This window comes from Rhipicephalus sanguineus, unplaced genomic scaffold (assembly GCF_013339695.2).
Source record: "Rhipicephalus sanguineus isolate Rsan-2018 unplaced genomic scaffold, BIME_Rsan_1.4 Seq734, whole genome shotgun sequence".
Taxonomy (NCBI): domain Eukaryota; kingdom Metazoa; phylum Arthropoda; class Arachnida; order Ixodida; family Ixodidae; genus Rhipicephalus; species Rhipicephalus sanguineus.
In genome coordinates, this window is record NW_023615870.1 from 10,797 (window position 1) to 34,143 (window position 23,347).

General features: G+C 46.5%; 1 protein-coding gene across 1 annotated transcript; it reads right to left on the reverse strand.

Moving 5' to 3' along the window:
- Positions 1–6,250: 6,250 nt before the first annotated feature.
- Positions 6,251–18,769, reverse strand: LOC119378207 (cytoplasmic dynein 2 intermediate chain 2-like; the record flags this gene model as incomplete). Its single annotated transcript, XM_049411723.1, has 5 exons — positions 18,593–18,769; positions 17,819–17,949; positions 17,124–17,277; positions 12,866–12,970; positions 6,251–6,420 (listed from the first exon to the last, which is right to left on the reverse strand). Coding segments are annotated over exons 2-5 (540 nt in total), but the record flags the coding sequence as incomplete, so codon positions are not given.
- Between the last annotated feature and the right edge of the window lie 4,578 nt (positions 18,770–23,347).

Below are 23,347 nucleotides of genomic sequence, written 5' to 3' on the forward strand. Positions count from 1 at the left end.
TACTTACCATTCGCAATGTTTATCTTACGCTCTGCCAAGGGATACGGCCGAAAGACGAACCTTCGAGTGCCGCGTGCTCGCTCGGCGACGCGATCACCGGAGCAAAGTTCGCCTCTGCCGAAGATCCGAGCGTAAGAATACGTAGCACCATTCGGCTCCGAGGCACGAATGGCGCGAGTCACGTTCAAGCGAGCTGCCCATAAAAAAAGAATTATAAGTGTATTCCCGGTGCCTGTTAGCCACTTTTATTATATAATAATATATTTTAAACGAACCATCACTCGTTTTCCCTGACACTTCGTCGGCGGCACTGCGGAAAGCCGAAGAATGCGTGTCGAAACGTGAAAAACTCACAGCATCACACGACCTTGCCACCCGCGTGGGCGCTGCATACTTCCGTTGCCCCAAGTAACAGTGGCGGAGCAGTGAAGCCGACTTACGGGCCCGCGCCCAGGCACGCCGCGAACGCTCAACATAAATTTTGTTTCTCGCCAAAAACAAAAAAACACTCCGATGAAACTTTCACAAATACATCTCCTTTGTTTACTCTTCCCAACGAGACCAAGCGTGCATTTTTTACGTGGACTCATCAACTCTACATGTGCCTAAACGTGGAGCATTCACACATTTTTCAATGTTTGCGCCCCTTCCACTTCGAAAACTACTTGGTCATCGACTTCAATACTTTTTTTTTTACATGCTTACTGCCAACTATCAGCCATGTGATATAGTCCTATTTTGTCTGTAATACGTAGAATAGAATTTTTAAAAATAATCAAAATGGGCGCAGAATTGCAGCATGCTTCACCACAAAGCACATCGTGAGACAAAGTAAGGTCGTCATGGGTGATAATAAGATAGTGCCATTCTTTTCAAGTAAACAGCAGATATTTAAGGCGTTCCGTAAAGTATTGTATTTTTTAGAATATTTTTTCGCAACCTATGTTTCACCCACTACGGCAAAATTCAATCACTGTAACAGACAAGAAATTTTTTTTCCACAAAATACTTTCCGAGGGCAAATAGTGCACTGATATGAACGTCCACAATTTTTTACAATACAATTGGAGAGGGTCGAGCGCAATGTCAGGGACGTTTGCGTGGATGACCCAGCGGGTCATTGGCGCGCAATCAGCCGACATCTCGCAGCAACGCTAGCGAGCGGAAAAGCATCGTGAGTACCAACAGCCAGCGGAACAGCGCCCCCCCACCCTCTCCCCTCCAGTTTCGGCAGCGCCATCCACGTATCACCCTATCTCAGTTTTAAGGCTATTTCCACGTGCTCGCATGTTCGAGCTCATATTACTCACGATAGTAGACGGCACCAGAACCGTGCTATTACTGAAACAAATATTTGAAGTCTGCGTAGCGCCTTCCAGACAATGATTTTTTTTATTTTTATCATGCAGGAAGACAGCGTTCCCAATAACATCTTGCATTGTGTACGATCGCCCCGATCTTCCCTATGCAAGCAAGCTTTTCCTCCATGTGGACAAAGAACTGCTCTTCAGTGTGTCCAATGCCGAAGAATGAGTAGCTGCACTCATGGCAGTACATTGGCTGTTAAATATCGACTGCCATCACAAGGCGTTCAACATTCTCGTCGCTGTTGATTGGCTCCTTCTTGGCCAGTGGGTAATGACTCCGAGGACACAAGTAGTAAAGCTCCTGAACATTTTCAAGAAAGCCTAGAAAATAGGCCTTAGCTTCTGCTTAAGTATGTCGCCACCTGTGATTAACTCGAGCTTAAGCCATAAGGTTATATTTCATATGGTAACGAGTATTATTTATTTTACATTATAGAGAAAACGAATACTATGGCGGTACTAGTATTTCATTTCAATTTCTTGCTCACTTTTCTTGTGACATTTTAATACAGCCATTTTTTTGTCTCTGCCGATTTCAACATGTTTTCGCAGGTCATTCCACTTTGTGGTTATTGGCTTAGTTTTTATATTCAAAGGACTTTGTGACTTTTTTGCAGTAGTTTTTAATAATTGAGATCTTTTGCTATTGAAACTTGAGCTTAACAAAACTGCCAGTACTTGTCAGTGAAATCAGTGCATCGAATATTGTTTTAAAATTTATTCTTGAGCTATATGACAAGCTTTAAGTTTTGTCAATATTTGTTAAAAGAAATAAATACTCGTTTTTATTCAATTACCAATGATTCTGTTGTTTTGCTTGGAAAGGGATAATCTTTAAATTTCTCTGAACATGCCCGTGTAAAATTTGATTCTACTGTTGTTACGTAGGTAATGCTTCTGCAGTGCTGTCGTGGTCATAACGTCCCTATTCCCATGCATTTCCTGCATATTACCGCATTCAGCATGCGCTGCAACGTGCGCGTCATGGCCCGATTGCTCACTTTTTTGTGTTGGAGCCACAATACATTGCTTTTGAGAAAGTGGGAAAGATTTCATAAATTCAGCAATGTGCACAGTTTTCTACTTCACTCATGTACTTTCCCAGAAAAGAGATAATATGGAGGCCTGCTGTGGAAAATGACATTCTGAGTCCTTATAATCATACCTGCCAAGTCTCCCGGATTACCCGGGAGACTCCCGGATTTTGAACGTTTCTCCCGGTTGTACGGGTCATAGAGAAATCTCCCGGAAATCCAGTTTTGCCCCGCGCGTCCAGTGCATTGCGCGCCCCGTGCTTCACGGTGACGCGAGGTGGGACGTTTCGCGTACAGATGCGCTACACGCAATTTAAAAATTGATCCTAAATGTGTTATAGGTTATATCAGCCGTTAATATTTCGTAGATGATGCGTTTGTGTACACAAAAATCTATCCCACAAGTTATCTCGCCTTCAAAATTTTGTGTCACTACTGCTTTAGCAGTAGTGACACAAAATTTAGTGGAGAGCCCAGCACTTAAAAGGGTAGCCGTTACCGATGTCTGTCGAGATAGCGTGTTCGCCAGCGCTCGCGACCGTCCCCGTCTCAACGGCGCCCCTTATGTCCCTTGCCCGACGAAATAACTGGTAAGCAAGCGACGACAGGCCTCGCGCGCGGAGCGATGTGATCGCATGTGCCCTTCGCGCGCGACGATGACGGCCGGGTCGTTTCATCTCTGCTTCAACCGCGTCGTCCCTAGCGCAGCGCGCATTTACTCGCACGTGAAACAGAAACGGATGCGTACGCGATGTTATCGGTTCGGACTCTGACAGATCAGCGGCGACCGCAAAATCCCGCTGACAGTGTCCATATAATTGCTATCGCAATACCCCCTGCCCCCCCCCCCCCCGCGGTCGGCATACTTCGTACCCCCCCCCCCCCCCCCCCCCCCGTTGAGTAGATCTCCCGGATTCCGTTTCTCCAACTTGGCAGGTATTGTTATAATGTTGCGTGAGTTGTCACGGGGCATTGATGCCCTGCTCGTGTATCAGATACAGCTGTGTGATGGCAGTGTTTACCCTACTAAGAAAGTCGACAACAGGCACAATGGTATGGTCCCTGCTGGAATTTGAAACTTTATCAATCCACTTTCTCATCAAGGGATTGCACATTTCTGAACTAGCTCTAACAGGAGAACGACCCAGACCGTACCTTGTGTGTTCCAGTTGATTCCAAACACATACACTGATGTTTGCAGCTCATTTAAGACGATGGCACCTTATTTTATCAACTGCATAAGTGCAGGTATAAGAAGTGGCACCAATATTTCCCTTCTTGGGAAGGGCAACTACAGTGAGAAAAATGCATTCTGGGGTGCGCCCCAAAGGGACCAGGTGCCTGTAGTGCCCCAAGGGGGCTGACAGGGAAGAAGGTTCATTTGTGCTTCTCTCTGTAACTGCTACCTTTTCGAGGGCGTTTTTATCTATTACACACCCACTTCGCACGGGTGTCGCTTGTTCTAAGACCCATATTGCACTATACGGCTGTGTTACAATGAAGCATGTTAAATTGAATTCCCCATTATGAAGTGGAAATAACGCCCTTGCGTCATATTTGACACAAACGCCTTGGTCATTTGTGCTCCATGTCATTTGTGCTCCTTGCTTGCGGCATACACGAGGCCGCTATGCACACTCGAGAAAGGTCATTGAGTATCGTAGGAATTGTCTCGGATGTACGAGCTCTGTGTTTATTAAAGCTTGACTTTATTTTGTACTATTGGGTAATTGTATGAACATCTTGCAATATGTGTCAACACATTTTAAGTGATGATTTGTATTCAGTCACGATTGCACTGTATATGTAAGGGCCATATATGCCGTGCTTCATATGCACCATAAAATCAGTGCTGCTGCCAGGATTGTCCCTCTGTGGCAGGAGCCACTATAATAGGTCATGCGCCCTGGGAAAGGACTAGCTAAAGGGTAAGCTTTCTAGCGTTTCAGTGGGAGCCAACTGGGAGGGGGGAACCACTCGAATTATGGAAATTTTTGCCTGGGTGTTTGGGTTGTAATTGTGCATAAACACCCTAACGCCCTTTTTCTCGTTTGGGTGTAATGTGCTTTTACACCCTCACCCTTTTTTCGCATTTGGGTGTAATATGCTTTTACACCCAACCACACCCATTGGGTGAAAGTTTGAAATTACACCCATTGTATAGGTGTAATCCTGCTTGGTACACTATTTTTTGGGGTGTAAGGGTGTGAGTTATAGACACCAAGTTACACCCATACGGGTGTAAAGTGGTTACAGTGTATAGTCGCAAACGCGTGTGCGCCAATTTGCGGGGGTTTTTCAAAGGAGCACCGCGTGCGAACGCGTCAGCGCCGCCACTCAGTCAACATTTTAACAGTGCAGCAACGTCAGCGTGACTGTCGCACTATCTCTTTGCCAACTTAACATCGCGCCTCCCCACAGGCGTGTTCGTGGGCGGTTATTCTCTTTCGTTCAAGTTCTTTCGTTCCACCTGGAGCATGGACATTTCCACTTGAAGGCAACAAGGGCGCACACGCACTTTCGTATAGCTTGTTTCATTTCAATCGAATATTACGTCGATTATTATGTGTTACGTCAAATCTTATGAAGTTACGTCGCAACTCATAGCTGAATCGTGCAGCTATGAGCTCGTATAGTACTCGCGCTGCAACGTGAGTACTGCAACTCGGCAAGAGCAAACGTGGTGGGCGGGCTCGAACCTTGCCGTGGGCGGGCCCGAGCCTTGCCGTGGGCGCCTGTCAACCAAACTGCTTGGCACGCGAGCTCGGCTTCAAACTTGTTGATTCTGAGAAGGCCCCAGTTGAACTCGGGACTGTCATAGTGCCAGTGTGACTGTCAAGCGTTTCATGTGGTGGGCGCTAATTAGCAGTTACTTCCAGCTTTTTACGTGGCCGAACGTCAGCTCAGTCAGCTCGGTCTGCTCAGTCTGCTTCGGAGTGACAACCGCGTCAGCTCGGTATCAATTTTCATGGCATTAATTAACTTTATCTTAATTAGTCAGTCCCAGTTAACATGGTTTTGAATAGACTTGTCTGAATCAGTATGGTTTTAATTAGCATAGTCTTAACACTGAGTTAACAAGGTCTTGATTAGCTTGGTCGTGAATAGCATGTCTTAATTAGCATCGTTTTAATTAGCCCGGCCTTAGCATGACACGGCTTCATTAGTGTGATCTTAATTAGCATGGTCCTAATCGGCATGTTCTTAGCAAGACGTGGCTTAATAAGCTCGCTCTTAGCATGACTTGGCTTAATTAGCTTGGTCATAGCATGTCTTGGTTTTTTAGTTAGGTCTAGCGCCTAGCTAATTAGCTGATCAGCCGGGCGCACGTGTTGGGGGAGTGATCAGAAGATGAAGAGGACGAAGAGCGCGCGCGCCGGCCGAGCAACGCGCTAGAGGTATGGAGGCCAATCACGATGATCACATGTGGCCTCGGCGATTAGGTGCGGCCGCGCGCTGCTGAAAGGCGTTCGGCCGGAGCTAATCTAGGAGGCTACGGCACTAATTATTCTGAAGCATATTTAGTGCAAGCATTAAACACTTGAAGATCAATTTAAACAGTCCGTACCTCCAAAAAAATATGGTTACTAAAAATTTCTGACACTTTTCTTACATGGGTGCACTTCTGCACTCAGTGGAACGACAAACAAGTGAAAGATGCCGCTGCTTTGAAGACGCCACCCACCATTGGCAACCGCCCTTGATGTAACGCATCGTTCCATCGTAACCAATGGAACGCGGCGCGCGCTGAGGGCTGGATTTGACCTTTTCGTACTATTAGTTCGTTATTAGGGATTCCGAGTTCCGCCAAACTCGGGCCATCCTGCATAGCATCCCAGGTAGGATTACCTGTAGCAGGCTGTACACCTTGACTTCTCTGTCGATGCCTCCTGACGCAAACACATTCCTTTCGAAGGGAGACGAGTGGACGTCCAGCGTGTGACCACGGTGGGGAGGGAATCTTGCCACGACGGGACAGCTGTAGGTGCGCTCTAGCGACGCGTGTCCATCGACTACGGCTGTAACGAAGCAGAAGAAACAAACAAAAAAAAAACGTTTCAGCATTCCTTGTATAGAACACCTTCCTAAAACACACAAAGAAATGCGGCCTTTTGTGCTTGTCGGAATACAATGTTTTTTTTTTCTTCTTTTTTTGCATACAGCTGAGAGCCTGGAATTTGGGAGGTTGAGCTGCATGACAAGAGAAACCAAGAATCGACGGGGCAAACACTAGACTCGTCACTCAGGTATTCATCGAAATGAAAACAAATTTTATAACCAATATCAAGCCACGTGAACACCAAGGAGCTGTCAAGGAAGCTGCTACAGTTGGTGCATGTTCCAAATCGAAAAAAAAAGAACTTAAAGAGCGGCAACAATGAAGTGTCAAAAGAAATTAATTTTCTTTTAGCAGCAATTCCGAGAAATACGACGACAGTATATGCAGTGATTGTTGCAGTGCCAGGTTGCCATGCAAGTAACCAAGTGAATGTGACAGAATTCCACTGTCTGGCGCAGGCTACTTTGAATAAGTATCTCATTGTTTGTCACCTAGGAGTACTTTGTCACCCGCCGCGTTGATCTCTGGTTATGGTGCTCGACTACTGACCCAAAGGTCGTGGGATCGAGTCCCGGCCGCGGCATCCGCATTTCAATAAAGACAAACTGCTAGAGTCACTCGTGCTTATTTAGGTGCATGTACGTTAGTTAAAGAACCCCAGATTTCATAACCATATCGTGGTTGTGGAACGTAATACCCCAACAATATTTGCACATAAGCTGTCAGTGCTTCGCTCGCGTCTTATCGAAGTGCGGAATCAGTATTTGCCTGCAGCTTAATATGTTGGGGGTTTACCATCCCAAAGCCACGATATGATGAGGGACGCCGTAGTGGACGGTTCCAGAAATTTCGACCACCGGGGTTCCTTAACGTGCACCTACACCTAAATCAAAATATACGGGCCTCAAGCATTTTCGCCACCATCAAAAATGCGGCCGCTGCAGCTGGGATTCGATCCCGCGACCTTCGGGTCAGCAGTCGAGCACCATAACTACTAAACCACCATGGCGGCTTCCCTGCAACTTCTCAAAGCATGAAATCTGAGCGTAGCGCACTGTAAGAAACGCTTTGCTAAAGCTTTTTTTTACTTGATGCATAAGCACAAAATCTAATGAACGCTCAGACATGTTATAAAGCCTGTCTACGCCAACGAAGGCCCGCCCAACTGTTAGCCGAGCAGTTTCCTTACGTAACAGTCTTGACGCACACAACTGCCTTTTTTTTCTGTCTACATTCTTATTTTGACCATAATGTCCCATCAACCTTTTTTGTTTCTTTAGGCTTTGAGAATGCGTGCGGTAAAGTTTCTCACACGCGCGCCTTTTGCACTATCTTTCGCACCTCATCTTAATCCGACTGTTCTTGGTTTGATTCGAGGCCTTCTTACCAACTGCAAACAATTTGTTTTCGCCAATTCACACTCACGTACCCTATCCCCAGTAATTACTGGCGTGCCGCAAAGTCTCTTTCCGTCTAGCGTCTCGTGTAACAGCCGCTTTTTGCAGATGAATGCGTAATGTGTAAGGCCACAAAAGTCTGATGCCCATACTCTCCAGGATGACCTTTTCCGAATAGAGAAATGATGAAATGGCTCGCTAATGTCCTTGAACGCAAATAAGACGTGATTAATTTCCTTCCATCGTCAAAGAAACTACTTTTTCCTTGTATTTCCAAGATAACTGTTTTATAACGCAAGTCGAACTGAAGTCTACTGTGTTTATGCTTAGGTTTCTCCATTTGTCGCGAACAACCTGGACTCAACACGTCATCCGCATAATAATGTCTGCAAACCGTTTGCTTGCCTACTCGCCCCGTAATTCATCCCTAGCACCCTCCGCTGTGAGGTTACTGGCCTATAAAACTTTCATTCGACCAAAACTCCAATACGCTTGTACTGCATTTGATCCTCATCAAGCAAACTTCTACAGCACACTTGAGGCCGTACTCAGCCCTGCGACACGATTTATACTCAACGAATACCGTTTGCGCTTAAGCATCTGTATCCTTAAAATGCAGCGTTGCATATCTGCCCAAGCGTCACGCATTTCCATTAAGTAACTCCTCTTAGATTCTTTTATTAATTGCCACCAGGTAACGGACACATAACTCCACGTCCCCGTATTTCTCACCTTGGCCATTCCGAATGTAGAATGTAGCTAGCTTATCCTGTGCTTGTCCATACTACTATACCTTTCAGCGGTCTCTCTCTCGCTCTCTCTCCCTTCTTTTTTGCTGTAGACGCCTGCAGGTTGGAACGTATGCACTTTTTTCCCGAAATCGCTGTAATCGCGAACCTGTCACGCTAGCTAAACTGGCAGGCGATCATTTATCCGTCCATAACTTTGTAACGTTGCCAAGCGGGACCTTCGGGACCTATAAATAAATAAATAAATAAATAAATAAATAAATAAATAAATAAATAAATAAATAAATAAATAACGTTACCTGCACGTCATCGCAGTCTTTCGAAGACGTGAACGTGTTGGTTCGCTAAAGTTCGATTCCAGGGGTGATGTGCAGGATGGCCCGAGTTTGGCGAAACTCGAAATGTTTCGGAGCTCTGGCGACACTCTCTTTTGAACGAGCTACCAGTACGAAAAGGTCAAATCCTTCCCTCAGCGCGCGCTGCGTTCGATTGGTTACGATAGAACGCGGCGTCACGTCAAGGGCGGTCGGCAAAGTTGGGTGGTGCCTTCAAACCACAGGCGTCTTCTTTAATTTGTTTGTCGTTCCACTCAGTGCAGAAGTGTACCCATGCAAGACAAGTGTCAGAAACGTTTACTAACGATATTTTTTAGAGGTACGGGCTATTTAAATTTATTTTCAGGTGCTTAATATCTGCACTAAGTATCCCTTAGAATAATCAGCACCGTGGACTCTGAGATTAGCTCCGGCCGAGCGCTTTACAACACCGCGGCCGGAGCTAATCGTCGAGGCCACGTGTGTGATCATCATGGTCGGCCTGTACATTCTAGTGCGTTCCTCAGCGCGCACCCTCTTCGTTCTCTCATTTATCGTGTGCTCGCTCCCCGAGCACGTGCGCCCGGCTGATTGGCTAATTGGCTGGGCGGTATACCTAGCTAATTAAGTCAAGACATGCTATGACCAAGCTAATTAAGCCAGGTCATGCTAGGACCGAGCTAATTAAGTCACATCTAAGATTATGCTAATGAAGCCGTGTAAAGTTTAAACTTATCTAATTAAGACCACACTAATACGACGCTAATTATGGGCGCGCTATTTAAAACCAAGCGAATTAGAACCTTACTCACCAATGTGATGCTAATTACGATTGTGCTGATTAGCTGCATACTAATTAAAGTCTTGCTAATTAAACATGAGTAATGAATGTCGTGTAAATAAAAGATCACCAATTGTGACAGAACTATTCAATATCGTGTTAAATAAGACCTACATCATTAATAGCCTCGAAACTGAGACCGAAGTGACGTGGTCTTCACTTTGAAGCAGACTGCGCAGACTGAATAGACGAGCCACGTAAAAAATGGAAGAAGCTTGGTGATCACAAGCTCCTCCGATGGCTCCGGCCTTGCACAAGTAGTGCAAGTTGGCCAAATTATTTTATATGCAAAGAAGCTGCTGCTTAGCGTCCACCGCATGAAACGCTTGACAGGCACACCAGCACTATGGCAGTCACGAGTTGAACTGGGTTCTTTTCGAATCAACGAGTTTGTACCCGAGTTCGCGCGTCAATCAGTTTGATTGACAGACGCCCGCGGCGAAGATCAGGTCTGCCCACCGCATTTGCTCTTGCCGAGGAGCAGTGCTTACGCCGCAACGCCAGTGAGCGGCACGATTCATCTATGAGTTTAATCGCACAGACTATGCACACACGCACGATGAAGTAAAAATTATATCACGTGGCTACGATGTGTCGTATTCATTTTCACCGCGCTCACGACGTACCACTCACAGTCATGAAGCAAGTGCCCATGGTGGCATTTGCGGCGAGAAATGTTACTATTTATACTATTTACCTGCTTGTGGAGACATTGTTTCTACCGATTCGTTACTGCAGAAAAATCGTCAAACGTGTAATGTAAGTAGCAGTAACCTGTCCATTTATTTATCTGTAATATTCGAAAGAAGCGAAACGAGCTGCACGAGACTGCTGCGTGTGCGCCCTTTAGCCTTCGAGAGTGGACATTTCCATGCTGCAGTGGAACGAAAGAACTTGAGCGAAAGAGGACAAACGCTCACGAACACGCCTATGGGAGGCGCGATGTTCAGTTGGCAAAGAGATAGTGCGACAGTCACACTGGCGTTGCTGCACTGTTGAAGTGTTGGCTGAGTGGCGGCACTGATGCGTTCGCACATGCGTTTGTGACGACATGCGCGTTTTGTAGCAGTTTTTCACAACGCTGCTTTCGCGCGCTCCGCACTGTCTTCCGAGCTCGCACAGTAGTGCGAGCTCGGAGCAAACTCGTGTTCACGAGAAGCTCGGGCCATCCAGCATAGCACCTCAGTCCTCGATACCAACCGCATCACTGATCAACTTCACGGACAGGCCAATACTGTAACTAACGTCAGTGTATGTGTCAGCCCGCAGACTTCGAATTTAGGTGCCCCATATCATAATGAAAGTAAATCTAGTGGGACGAAGGAGGGGAAAACTAGAACGAATTAGGTTGTAGCGAATCAGTGCGTTCGCTCTTTCCTCATCATATATCGAATGAACTTGATACATCAGATGCGGTAGGTATATCAAACAGAATGCGGTGGGTGGATGGGTGGGTCAAAACGCCCTCCGGGGCGACTTCAAGAATTATTGCGCGACAGCTTCCACTGAATAAAATAATTTGTTTTCAGGACACCTGCGTCTTGGCAACCTGCTTACGGCGCTAACAATATTTTCACCCGGTAATGGATTTATGTTTGCATGCGAAGGCCTGAACAAGAACACCAATCTGTAGCCAGAGAAGATAAGCCGAGCGATAAATAATTTAAAAGTATATGTAACATATACAGTATATGCGTTTCTGAATATACAAATGACAAATATAGTGGGATCCAGACAAGACTACATGCTGTTTTAAGGAAGACGAAGGCTAAGAAGTCGTCGAACAAGGAGTGTCGCTTGAGCCAACATTTTGCCAAGGAGACCTGAAGAACGCCTTGACGAAGACCAGCCCTCTTGTACAAACGTTGGCCCCAGCTTGTTCAACGACTACTCACCACTTCAAACATGGGAAGAAGCAGTCACGGTAGTTCACTGTATGGCATCAGAAGACAAGGACCTTTTCGTTGAAGCCAAGCGTAATTTTTTTGTAGAGACTTAGTCCCTCGCACACGCACTCACGAATTTACGAAGAAATTTCCGAGCGTCCTCAAAGCAGCCTCATGGCGGCTATAGCAGCATAGTCCAACCAAACCCCAGGCACTTTTCTTTCGAGCTGATGACTCGGACCTGCGGCGCCATTAATTTACTTCCACATTTGTTCTAGTCAGGAGGTTTAAAAAGAAGATTACTTTTCTGGCAGCCCCCACTGATTCTCACCAGCAATGGTGAAGCCAGCGTTTTCCTACGTACGTACTTCACCCTTGAAGCGTGCCGCCACAAGCTGCAGACCTATTTCGGTTCAGCGGCTTTTAATTGATATACTAGTGTAAGTCATAGGCTAACTGCAAAATAACAGGTGGTTGTTGTTGGCTAAATATTATTTACTGATTACCGGTATCAGGATGTTTCATGCAGTTTACCATGAAATTCAGAATTCGTGATAAAACTGGTGATACAGACACCTCGAGTATTATCTACACTACAAGAAAAAAAAAGTGTGTTACCCTTTTGGGTGAGTCCTGACATGGCACGAATATGACTTTCTTCAAAGAAACACACTAACTCTCTTTTGAGTTCCAGAACTCTTTGGCGAGAGTATAATGACCTCTAAAGAGAGTTCGCGTGTCTTTTTAAAGAAAGTCATGTATGTGGCAAGTCAGGACTCACATAAAAGAGCCAAAGGAACCTTTTTTTCTTAGAATGTATATGACAAAATCGCAATTGTTAAAGCCGCTGGAAGCTAGAAGACAACGCTTTATGTTTTACCTAGACGCCAGAAGAAAACGCCTTGTGATAGCTAGAAAAAACAAATCGCTTTCTGTTCTCCGCCATATTCTATACAACGTTAATCGGTTCGATTCCTCTAGCGAGATGGCGGCGGCCGGCCGGCTTTAGCTTTAGAACGCCGTTTCCACTTTTCAGAAGTACGTTTCCTCATTGTTTTCACATCGTCCGCAAACACTCAGTACTGAAGGCAGATGTTGCACACGCAAAATTAGCTTACGCGCACAACAACACTATAGTTCTCTCGGGGAATCCAGGTTACTGCTTCTGGAAGGCATATGCCGCTTTGGAATGGCATACATGATGTGAAAAGTCTTACGTGCTATCGGCCTCGACAGACTGAGCGATCCCTGAAGAACTCCGCCTCCTTCAGTTCCCATCACGAAGACCTCGTCGTCGAAATTGTTCTTGGCAAGCGACGTAACTGAAAGAGAAACGAGAGAGAATACGCGAGTGCTCTTCGCGAGATGCAAAATAGCAGCTGCCGTCGTCTCGCCCATCTGAAATGTTCTACAAATAACTCCCTGCAAGCGGGTGTACGCTCTCTTTCGAGCACAGGCTTAGATCGTGGAGCGCGTTTACTGGACGCCCTGTCCAACTTGTTTTCTCCGCGGACGCGAGTTTTCCAACGTGACGTTGATGGAAACAGACGGGTGCGGCGCTAAGGAAGACTGGCGGCCGAAGGCGGTTGAACGGTCTTGTTTTTCTTAATCCGCTGCATTTCTTCCGGCGGCTCTGTCGGATTAGTCGATTACGCCTCAAGTCGCTCGAGGAGCTCGATGCCCGGCAGGCGCCGGTCTCCTGATAGTTGGCGTCACTCGCCTTGACCATGTGCTGAGTACATTGGGCTGCGGCGCACGAGCGCGCTTAGCAGTACGGCAGCCACAATTCTCATAGTTGGGCACGAGTGGAGAACGAAGAAAATTCGTTTCAGTTCTGTAGTTTAAAAAGTACAAAGCAAGCTATAATGTGTTGACCAGAACTGTACCGTCATAACGTTATACTAGTAGGGAAAGCATGATGCAGTGAGGAGTTTTAACAGCGAAGCTGTTTATAGTAAATCGTTCCTTATCCTACGAACCAAAAAACTGTCATCATCATAAACGGGTATGTGCCACAGAAATTAGGTAAATCGCACTGCTCACCACTGGTCCACTGAAAATGAAGAAGGCAACACTTAGCCCAACAACAAACGACTGCGATTCGACGGCGGCGAGCCGAAGACCCCGAGTACGTAGAACGACAGAATACTATAGGTAGCGGGTAAGCCAACGGCGGCTTCAAGAAAGCCCCGAAACGATGGAAGGCGTACGCCAACGACGATGGAAGGCGCCCGATGCCGTCCGGCTCTTCTACTCGAACGACGAAGACTGGCCATAGCCAGAAGCTTCTCGCTCTCATGCGCCGTAAAGCCAAAGTTCAACCCCGCTACAGCCAAGCTCAAGCAACAGTTCAAACCAAGTTAGAGCAAAAATTCAACAACGTTACAGCCAAGTCCAAGCCACGTTAAACCTCGATACAGCCAAGTTCTGCCTAGACAGAGCACTAAATAAGCATGAGAACGCTCAGCTTCGCCGTGTATCGAGCTTTGCGCGGCTTAGTGCACGCTTTGAGCCAATTTTTTTTTTTTTTTGTCATGTGTGACCAGTGAAGACGGTTCGTACGGCAGTGAGTGAGTAATTTGGCAGCAAAAGAGGGGATAAGGTGTTCTTGCTTGCCTCATTTAAAAGATAAAACGAAAGACGAGGTGCAGAGCAAGAGGAAAACGGACGCGACCGTGATAACAGAAAATATAAAGGCAATGAACGAAAATTGACGCAAGAAGGAAAAAATGGAAATTCAGCCATGACAGGGACCAATGAGCAAAGAACTCTTGGAGGCAGTTACTTCGTGTTTGCCTTGTCCGTCACGAATAGGTGCTAGAGTCATGTCACATGACTCTACCACCTTTTCGACGAGGCGAGGAAACACGAAGTAAACCTCATTGCCGCAACACATGACTCATGTGTTGCGGCAATTAGGTTTACTTCGTGTTTCCTCGCCTTTCCTTTTTTCCACCCCGTCTTTTAGATGCGAAGCGGCTTTTGCTCGGGGCTGTGTCCGTCCTTCCATTGGCGACCGTCCGCTCGGGAACCATGTATGCTGGCACGCGCTAGCGCGTTCGGGCCTGTGTAAGGGGCTGGGTAAGACACTGTGTCCTCCCCCCCCCCTTACAATCTCTCAGCAATCACGTGATGGCGTCGGGGAACGATATTGACGATATTCTGCAGGCGCGCGATTAACCCACGTGCTCCCGCGTGGCGTGGCGATGAACTCGCGTGGCGTGCTCCAACAAGAGTTCGGGACGAGTAACAGCAACAGCAACTACAGCGAACTCGTGGTGTGCTCCGCTTGCAAGGACGCGGTAACATCGGGCGAGGTGCCCGTGATGAACGGAACTTTAAGTCGACCCATACGCTGCTTCGCATCCCCACATGGTTCCCTTTAGTGGGAGATGGTGTAATTTTTTTTATTCTTCGCTCTTCATATTATAAATATAATTTCGATAGTATCTCACGGTGTTTTTATATTTGTTCTCTTGTCTGTCAAGAAGGATGCATAGCCCTTATGCTCAATGGGCGCTGCTGCAGAGGGGACTAACTTCAGACAGATAATACTGATAAAGAACGCGTTGATTGGTGCGTCATTCAAGAAGTAAATGACAGAGCGATCTAGTGTCCACTGTTTATTTACTGTCGTCTACGTCCCCTTCATCATGAGCATTCCTCCGCTTAACTCGCAACAAACACGGGCCCTCTTCAAACGTTTGTGGAGTAAAAGGGACGACGTATACTCGACAGTGTTGCGTCAAGGAGCGTTTCACCCATAGCCTAGTGGGCAGTGGGTGATGGAGGCCAAAAGCGATGCGATGAGTCAAAGATCGCATGCTCTTGGATCCCAGCACTGAGAAAGCAACAAGTCGACGTCCACGTGCACGCGGCAGTTGCTATTGCTTCCACTGTAATCTACTTGTAACGCTTCAGAGATTACACACTGCTTCAACCTACGCAGCTCAATCACTTAATGGAGCACTCTCCTTGCGAGCAGCTGAACGCGTAAGTACACCGCTGGAAGTACACACACACTGCTAAGACGTTCCTAATGACCGTATATACGCTCATAGAGCCATTTTTTCCGTCTCGAAAAATAATGCAGCAGGGTCCTGTTGTACCAAAAACTCGGAATTAAAGCAGTCCCCCCCCCCCTTATTTTTACTTTGACGTCCGGGGATATCGTGACCTTTGACTATTACGAACCAGACTTTCGAGGCAACTAGGTGCCCTAGATTGAAGAAAAAAATCTTTAGGCGACCTTAATGTTCCATTTAAGTGTCTTTTATGGTGCTAGCCACTAGCGTTTGGTGAAATTTCTGTTCACTTGGGTAGACTTTCGAGTGAAAAAAAAAATAATTCTGTAGTGGGCACGTGTCATCTTGATGGCTCATAACCACAAGAAAACAGTCTGATCTTTCAATGAACTTGTTCAAGTAATTTAAGTGCACTCGACGAGTTGAGCTGCGCTTAACTGCGTGGTGTTTGCGATCAACTCCGGCAGCTCGCCGTCGTGCTGCTGAAGCGGATCGCAGAAGCCACGTAGAAAGAAGCGCGTGTTTGAGATCTGCTCCGACATCTGCCGCAACGATCCGAACTGTTCAAAAGCAAAGCCGTTTTAAAGTGAACTCATTCAAACAATTTTCATGAATTATCCGGACAGTTAGCTGACTTAATTGGTCCTTATCATAAATCAACTTATGCTCCGATATCATATGTATCCTGTACAACTCTTAACTCGCACCGTTCCCTCCTTTTTATATGAGTTTTTATTTTTTATAGGGGTTTCGTGCCATTCGTGCCAACGCTCTGCTCATTGAAAACCATATCATTGGGTGCTAGCGCCATAAAAAGTTTTATTTTCTAGAGCGAAATGACAGCAACATCGAGGGCGCCTCTCGTGCGCTGTTGGCAATCAACGTAAAAAGTTCGTCAGAATTAGTAACACGAAAATAGTCGCAGATTATTAGGAGAAGACAACTTTCGCAGCCAAGTCACCTCGATTCTCCGAAAAAGCTGGTGTACTATAGTACAATTAACATTGATGTATTTACGTATATACATATAAGGCCTTCAACTCCAAGCCACACATGCATGCTTGTGAGATGAAGATGCTTCCCGCAGGACACAAGTACTCGCCCGAGACGTTGAAGCGTCTTCTTCAAGATCTTCAAGGTGAGCTAACCCGATCCATTTGCGGAAGTGTCCGGGCATACGCTAATAAGAAGTATAATACGGATACACAACGCTAGTTTTTCCGAGAGAGGAGGAGAGCAGGTGGAGGGGGCAATAGGACACTGACCATCTGTGTCCCATTACGTTGCCGAAGAATTGCCTGTTTTCGCGTTTTACTACTGAGTAACCAAGGTAACGGGAAATTTAAACGAGTACGTAAGCACGGTCGCGGATTGTATCGCGACGAACGACATGTAGATGCGTGCACTACTAGCTCAAAACACTTGGTGATTGAAGAAAACACCGACTTACCTCCGACATGTGCGCCGCTTGCTCCGCTGGGAATCTGTTTGTGGAGTCGTACGTTTTCGGCAAGCACTAAGAAGTAGTTGATGGCTTCTAGGTGACTCTTTCGGGAATCGTACCTCCATTGGATAACCAGGCCGTCCAACCCACAGCTCAGCAGCTTGAGAGGATCGAAACACACAAAAACAAAACGCAAAAATTGTTGCCACAATCCGTGACACATTGTCGTTGCATAAGCAAAGCGTTAAGTGGACTTCGTGCCTATTCTTGTGAGTCCGATATAGCCAGTTTTCTTTTTTTCTCTAAGCAATTGAAGTCGATTCTTTTTAGCTGGCACCATTTAAGAGTACAAGGCGCACCTGAAAGGCCACTCTCCCATGAGCTTCCCCTCTAACCTGCCTCTTCTCCGGCCCGGACTTATATGTAGCGATAACCGCACAGCACGTGTTTCCAACCAGGAACCAGTATCCCTATATCGAAGACGTGGCGCCGTGAAGTACATCTTATGGTGTGTGAAAAAGAGAGGGGAGGGGGCGTGGCTTGGCCGCCTACGTCATAAACTTATCAGTATAGTTCCTGTTACGAGCACCGATCTTATTATGAGTCTTGTGCTACTTAGCATTTCGATCACGTATCACGGGGTCTATAAAATCGGGGCTAAATGAATAAATATTAATTTCATGCTCCTCCTCACAACTTACGCAGTTCGATTCTTGAGCGTGTCCGATCCAGTCAGTGCACTTGACCAAGTCTCGGTGATTGTCATGCATCACTGTTGGAGACGAGGCCCACTGATCGCTTGCGTTTTGCATGTCCCAGAGCAGGATGTCTCCTGCAGCATATATATTCGACACTTTTCTCTAGCAGAATATAGTATTCCAGGGAAGCCAATGGAAAACATGAGTTTGCGACGGCGTGAGAAGTCTTCTAACCGTTGTTTGCACTGCTGGCCACGGTGACCCCAAAATCAATCACCCCAGCTTCGCACACGCATGGAGTAAGTACTTTTACTGGGCAACGTGCATATGACACAAAGTTTCATCATAAACCGCGCCGTCGCAGTGCCCCAGTATTTATGTTTATGATACGACTGCGTATTGCCGAAAAGAAAACTAAATCTCCATCACTGCCATTGAAGAAACATTGCGCAATGATAGGAGAATCGCGCTCTCATAACTTTGGCGACCCTACTCCTATATACGCGACAAAGAAATGACCATAAATGAAGAAAAGGCGTGTCCGCTATACTCTTTCGAGACAAGGCTGTCTACATTGGGCTGCTATTTCTGAAATACACATACGCCATGCGGTATGTTTGGCTTTCGCATAAAAGACTCGATGTGTATGAAATGGAAACATATCAGATGTCACGGTGTCGACTGCATTATAGCGCCCCCTTCATCGCCTCACGCGAATCGAACTGGCTTGCACGGAGAAGACGCGAAATATGAAACGGGATCGATGCACCTACTCACCGTGCACCGTGCCTGCCACCAAAACCGACGCCCTCTGGGGGTGAAAAGCGACGGAGGTGACACAGCTGTCAGTGGTGAGAAAACCGCCGTTTTGGTTGGAAATGTTCGATGGTCGATGCGGATTCCAGAGGAGCACCCCGGCTTCGTGTGTGCACCATTCTTCGTGATTAGCGGCTCCACATGTGCTAGAAGCCATTGTCAAGGAGGACGTCACTGTGTACGATGCGCGATATGAGATACAAAACCAGGAAACGCGAGTACGTATAGAGTGCGGACTGACGAGACGCTATGGATGTATTTTAGCCACGATCATAATTTATTTTTCGTTATGAGGCCGTTGCTGAACAAGTTAATCTGTCCATTATTACACTATAAAGGTTCGTTCGCATAGTTATAAGGTAGTTGGCAGAATTGACTATAAAGTAGACGTGCAACAAGCTGCGAACATTCGTAAAAAGTTAAACAGAGAAACGGGCAACATTCCATAGAGAATTGCGCTCTCAAATAAACCTCGTCTTCTTCGACCATACTGAACGCACTGAACTAGTGTAGCAGGGGCGTAGCCAGAAATTTTTTTCGGGGGGGGGGGGGGGTTCAACCATACTTTATGTATGTTCGTGCGTGCGTTTGTATGTGTGCGTGCCTATATACGCAAGCAAAACTGAAAAATTTCGGGGGGGGGGGTTTGAACCCCCCAACCACCCCCCCCCCCCCCTTGGCTACGCCCCTGTAGTGTAGCCATGTATCTTAGTGAACAAACAGCTGAACACTTTGCTAAATGACTTGCGGTGTGCGCAAAAATCACGTAAGCCAAGCGCCGGGCCAAGCATTAACTGTAACGAACAGCAAAATAACGTTCGCCGCATTAGTTGCACAGTTAAGCAGGCATGCAATGGCGGGCTTCGCACTGCGGTGAACCTCCGTGAGTTTGCCCCGAATATGTTAGTTGCACAAGTTTGCTTCTCCGACATGAATCAGGCTATTCCTTCTCGATGTTTACGAAACAACAGACTCACTCAGAAACAATCTGTATACGCGGCTCGAGAACATCCATGAATCATGGTTCGTAGGGTCATCGCGAAGCTGCTTGCAAATTCGTCGCTGAAGTCGCATCTAAATTTTGGTGCCTGCTTGCTGCCGTCTGTGCGTTTTGACATGAAAGCTATGTGTAGAAGTGAGCATGAAAAAGTTTTTAAATATTTCTTAACAAACTCGCCCTGGCTAGGCTACGCCAGAAACCTGGTACCAAATGTGTTCATATATAAGTTATCTACGTGCAGGCCCGTAGCCAGTGGGAAGCCCCCCCCCCCCCCCCCCCCCCGAAATTTTTATATGATACATGGTGTTTTACCGAAAATAAATAATGAAAATAGGCGTTTTTCACAAACAGTCAAGGCTTTCAGCAAGTGCCCCCCCCCCCCCCCCCGACAAAAATTCCTGGCTACGGGCCTGCCTACGTGTCACTGGGCAGCCGCCATTGCTAGAATTATGTGCAGCATTCGGATTCACTTCAAACCGCTCTTACGAACAACGCTAGCCCTGGTGCCTAATGTGAAAACGGGCCCCGGTTCGCATCCAACTGAAGTAGACAGTTGTGGTAGGAAATTAAGTTCTGGAGTTTTACGCGCCAGTGCGATACGATTGTGAGACGCGCCGGAGCGGAGGGCTCGGGATTAATCTGGACCCGTATTCACAAAAACGTCTTACGCTAAAAATTTTCCTAAGAACATATTTCAGCCAATCACGGTCCCGGACATATCATTAGCAAAGCCGACTGACCAATTGGAAAACGCATTTACAAAAGAGAAGTTTTCTGAAATGGGCCCCTGGACCACTTCTATAACGTGCACCTAAATCTAAGCACACGGGCGCTTTTGCATTTGGCGCCCATCGAAGTGAGGTAATCGTGGCAGGGAATCGAGCCCGCGAACTTGTGCTTAGCGGCGCAACGCCGTGGCACCACTGTTGGTTTGGTTAGACAAGTAAGCTTGCCCAAAATACACGCTCTGTCGGCACACGTTATGTTGCTCATCGAGCATGGAATCTCAACTGCATTGTCTTAGCCTGAGAGAATAAGAATTTGACTTTTTTTCTACGCCCTCTTGTGGGTTACATAGTCGCCACACTTGAACACCCGAGGCACCATTATTTGTTTCTCTTTCTCACTTATTTTGAAATTCACATGAGGCCGTTTCTTTCTTTCTTTTACGGACTTGCTTTTAATTGTTGCTCTTAAATTAGGAGTAAAATGTGGCCGCTGCAGTCTGTGCCGATGATTCCGAAGAAAGAGCCGTATTGAAATCCGTCTTTTCACCCTCCGGGTTCCATTCTGAATGAGTACGAGAACATGTCAGAGTCACAAAAGAAACATGTCGACACACTTTGTACACGTGTTTCAAGTAAAAACGCTGAAACTAACAGAGAGCAAGGATGTCCGGAAGAAAGGAAAAATGCCCAGACGCACTTTTGGCTTCACGTGAGAAGCGCGTCGACTAAGTTTATTTCCTACGAATAATATTAAGCTGACACTTACGAAAATTCCGATGACGTCAGCACAGCATAGACAAGACTGTGGAAACTGAGATGTGAAATTGACGTGAAACCAAGTGACACAATGGTTATGCCTTGGGGGGGGGGGGGTTCGTTTTCAATGCGCGTCGTTAAATCTTATGTCTTATGCCGAACTCCGGGCGTTAATTAAAAAGCATCTATAATTAGCATATGAATTTCAAAGAACATCTGCAACTAGTAAAAAAAAATACTTAGAACTTGTCTTTGCCCTCCAGCCGACGCTAAAATCTTCCGCTGCGTTCCGGACCAAAAGCTGTCGCATTGTTTCTGCTGTCGTCAGAGATATCCGTTCTTTTGAGAGACTCCGTGCAATAATTAGAAGTCCCCATAATCCTTGGAAACGGGCCATTCAATGGTAACTTTTTTTTTTAAAGGCGCGTCTATGAGGGAAGGGGAAGGCAGCGTCTGCAAACGTGCAATCGACACCCCATGTCAGGAAAGTTGGTGACCAAAGTTTCACAGCAGAGCACAGTACACTGGTATCACCATCCTCAGCTCGTTCTATGTCCACTGCGGTACGAAGGCCGCTCCAACTGATCTGGAATTCAACCTTTTCAGGGCGAGCCGATTCCATTTTATGCCTCAGAACTTAAGTTCATCACCCTATCCAACTCTCGGCCGACCTCGGCTGCGTTTCTCATCTCTTGTATCCATTCCGCTGCTTTAGCTGACCACCTGTTTTCTGTTCTACGCATTATGCGGCGAGCCCGGCTACATTCTTTTCGCTTCATATCGACTAGAACATCGACTACAACTGTTCGTTCTCTGACCCATTCTACTGTATTCCCATATCTTGATGTTGCGCCTATGATTTTCCGCTTCGTCGCATGCTGCGTGGTACTTACCACCGTGAAATTATCATTGTCAAGTGCTGCTTACTTTTGACAACCATGATTTAGCGAACGAAACACCTACCTCCACTTCTACCCTTTCGACGCGAACCCACCATCTTATGGATATTACCACCATCACCCCTCGCTCTCTCTCCCTCTCTCTCTCGCTTTTGTTTACTAACTGCTTTCTCTCTCCTTTTGACTGACCCAGTTCGGCACGCCGGCCCCTCCTCGCCCCCACCCCCACCCCGATCTTCGCACATGCCCTCTCCTCCTCTTTTGCTTGGGTTCGGGGAGAGGGTACGAAGCACACACATAATACACGCGCTAAGGTAGGCAGTCGCAGCACTGAAGAAGACTAGGCCGCTTACCAAAACGTTGGCTCCAGCGACACCTCGCGTTCATCTGTTATCCTCCAAGTACTACGTAACAGAGAACTCGCCAGTGCGTATCTTTTTGTTACTGCGAATTAGGTGACCAGTTCGATAGTAGGTCACCGTGACAACATCCCCGTGGGAAAGAAGTGCGCAAACACTCGTGCACCATTGTTTAGGTGCAATGTTAAAGAACTTCAGGAGGTCAAAATAAGTCCGGAGCTTTCGACAACATATACGGCGGCACTAGAAACCGACTGCGCTGGTTCGGGACGTTAGACACCATTGCTTGTATCGGAAGGCTCCGATAGGTCAGTCAGTTCACTGGGACCATAATGGATGTTGACACATAGCCGAATAAATTTGACAGTACGAATTGACGCCGGAGAAAGCGAGAAAGCAAGACGCAGCTCTGGCTTTTTTATCAATATAGCACATTATACTAGTTGAGGCCACAATATCAGTAATTTCTCTTCCTCGGCATTCTTTGAACAAACGAGGACTAATATTGTAATATTCATAGCTATAGACTGAAACACCGTGTTAATTATTCCCATTTCTTTTTTTTTTCTTTTAAAATGATTCGTCTTCTAGCGCTGTGCACTTCTAACTAGAACATCTTGTTCATAGATTAAAAAAAAAAATGGCCGAGCGTAAACTCGAAGGTGACATTTCATAAGTTCAATGAATGTAAGTACATTTAAATACGGCAGACACGAGCGGCTACCATAGCTCAACAAAGCGGCTTCAGAAAGTTAGCTGAACGTTACACACTTCAAAACACGCACCTAAACCGCTCACTCTCACGCATGTGTACCGTAACTTCCGTACTTCATTTTGCTCCAGTATACACGGGTCAATTTTGACTACAAATACTTCCTTTTTTATTACTTTTTGCTTGTTTGTTCAATCGTTTGTTTCTGAGCTCATCCCGCATAGCACAGGGTTCGACTTTACTTAGAGCAGGCGCGTACAAC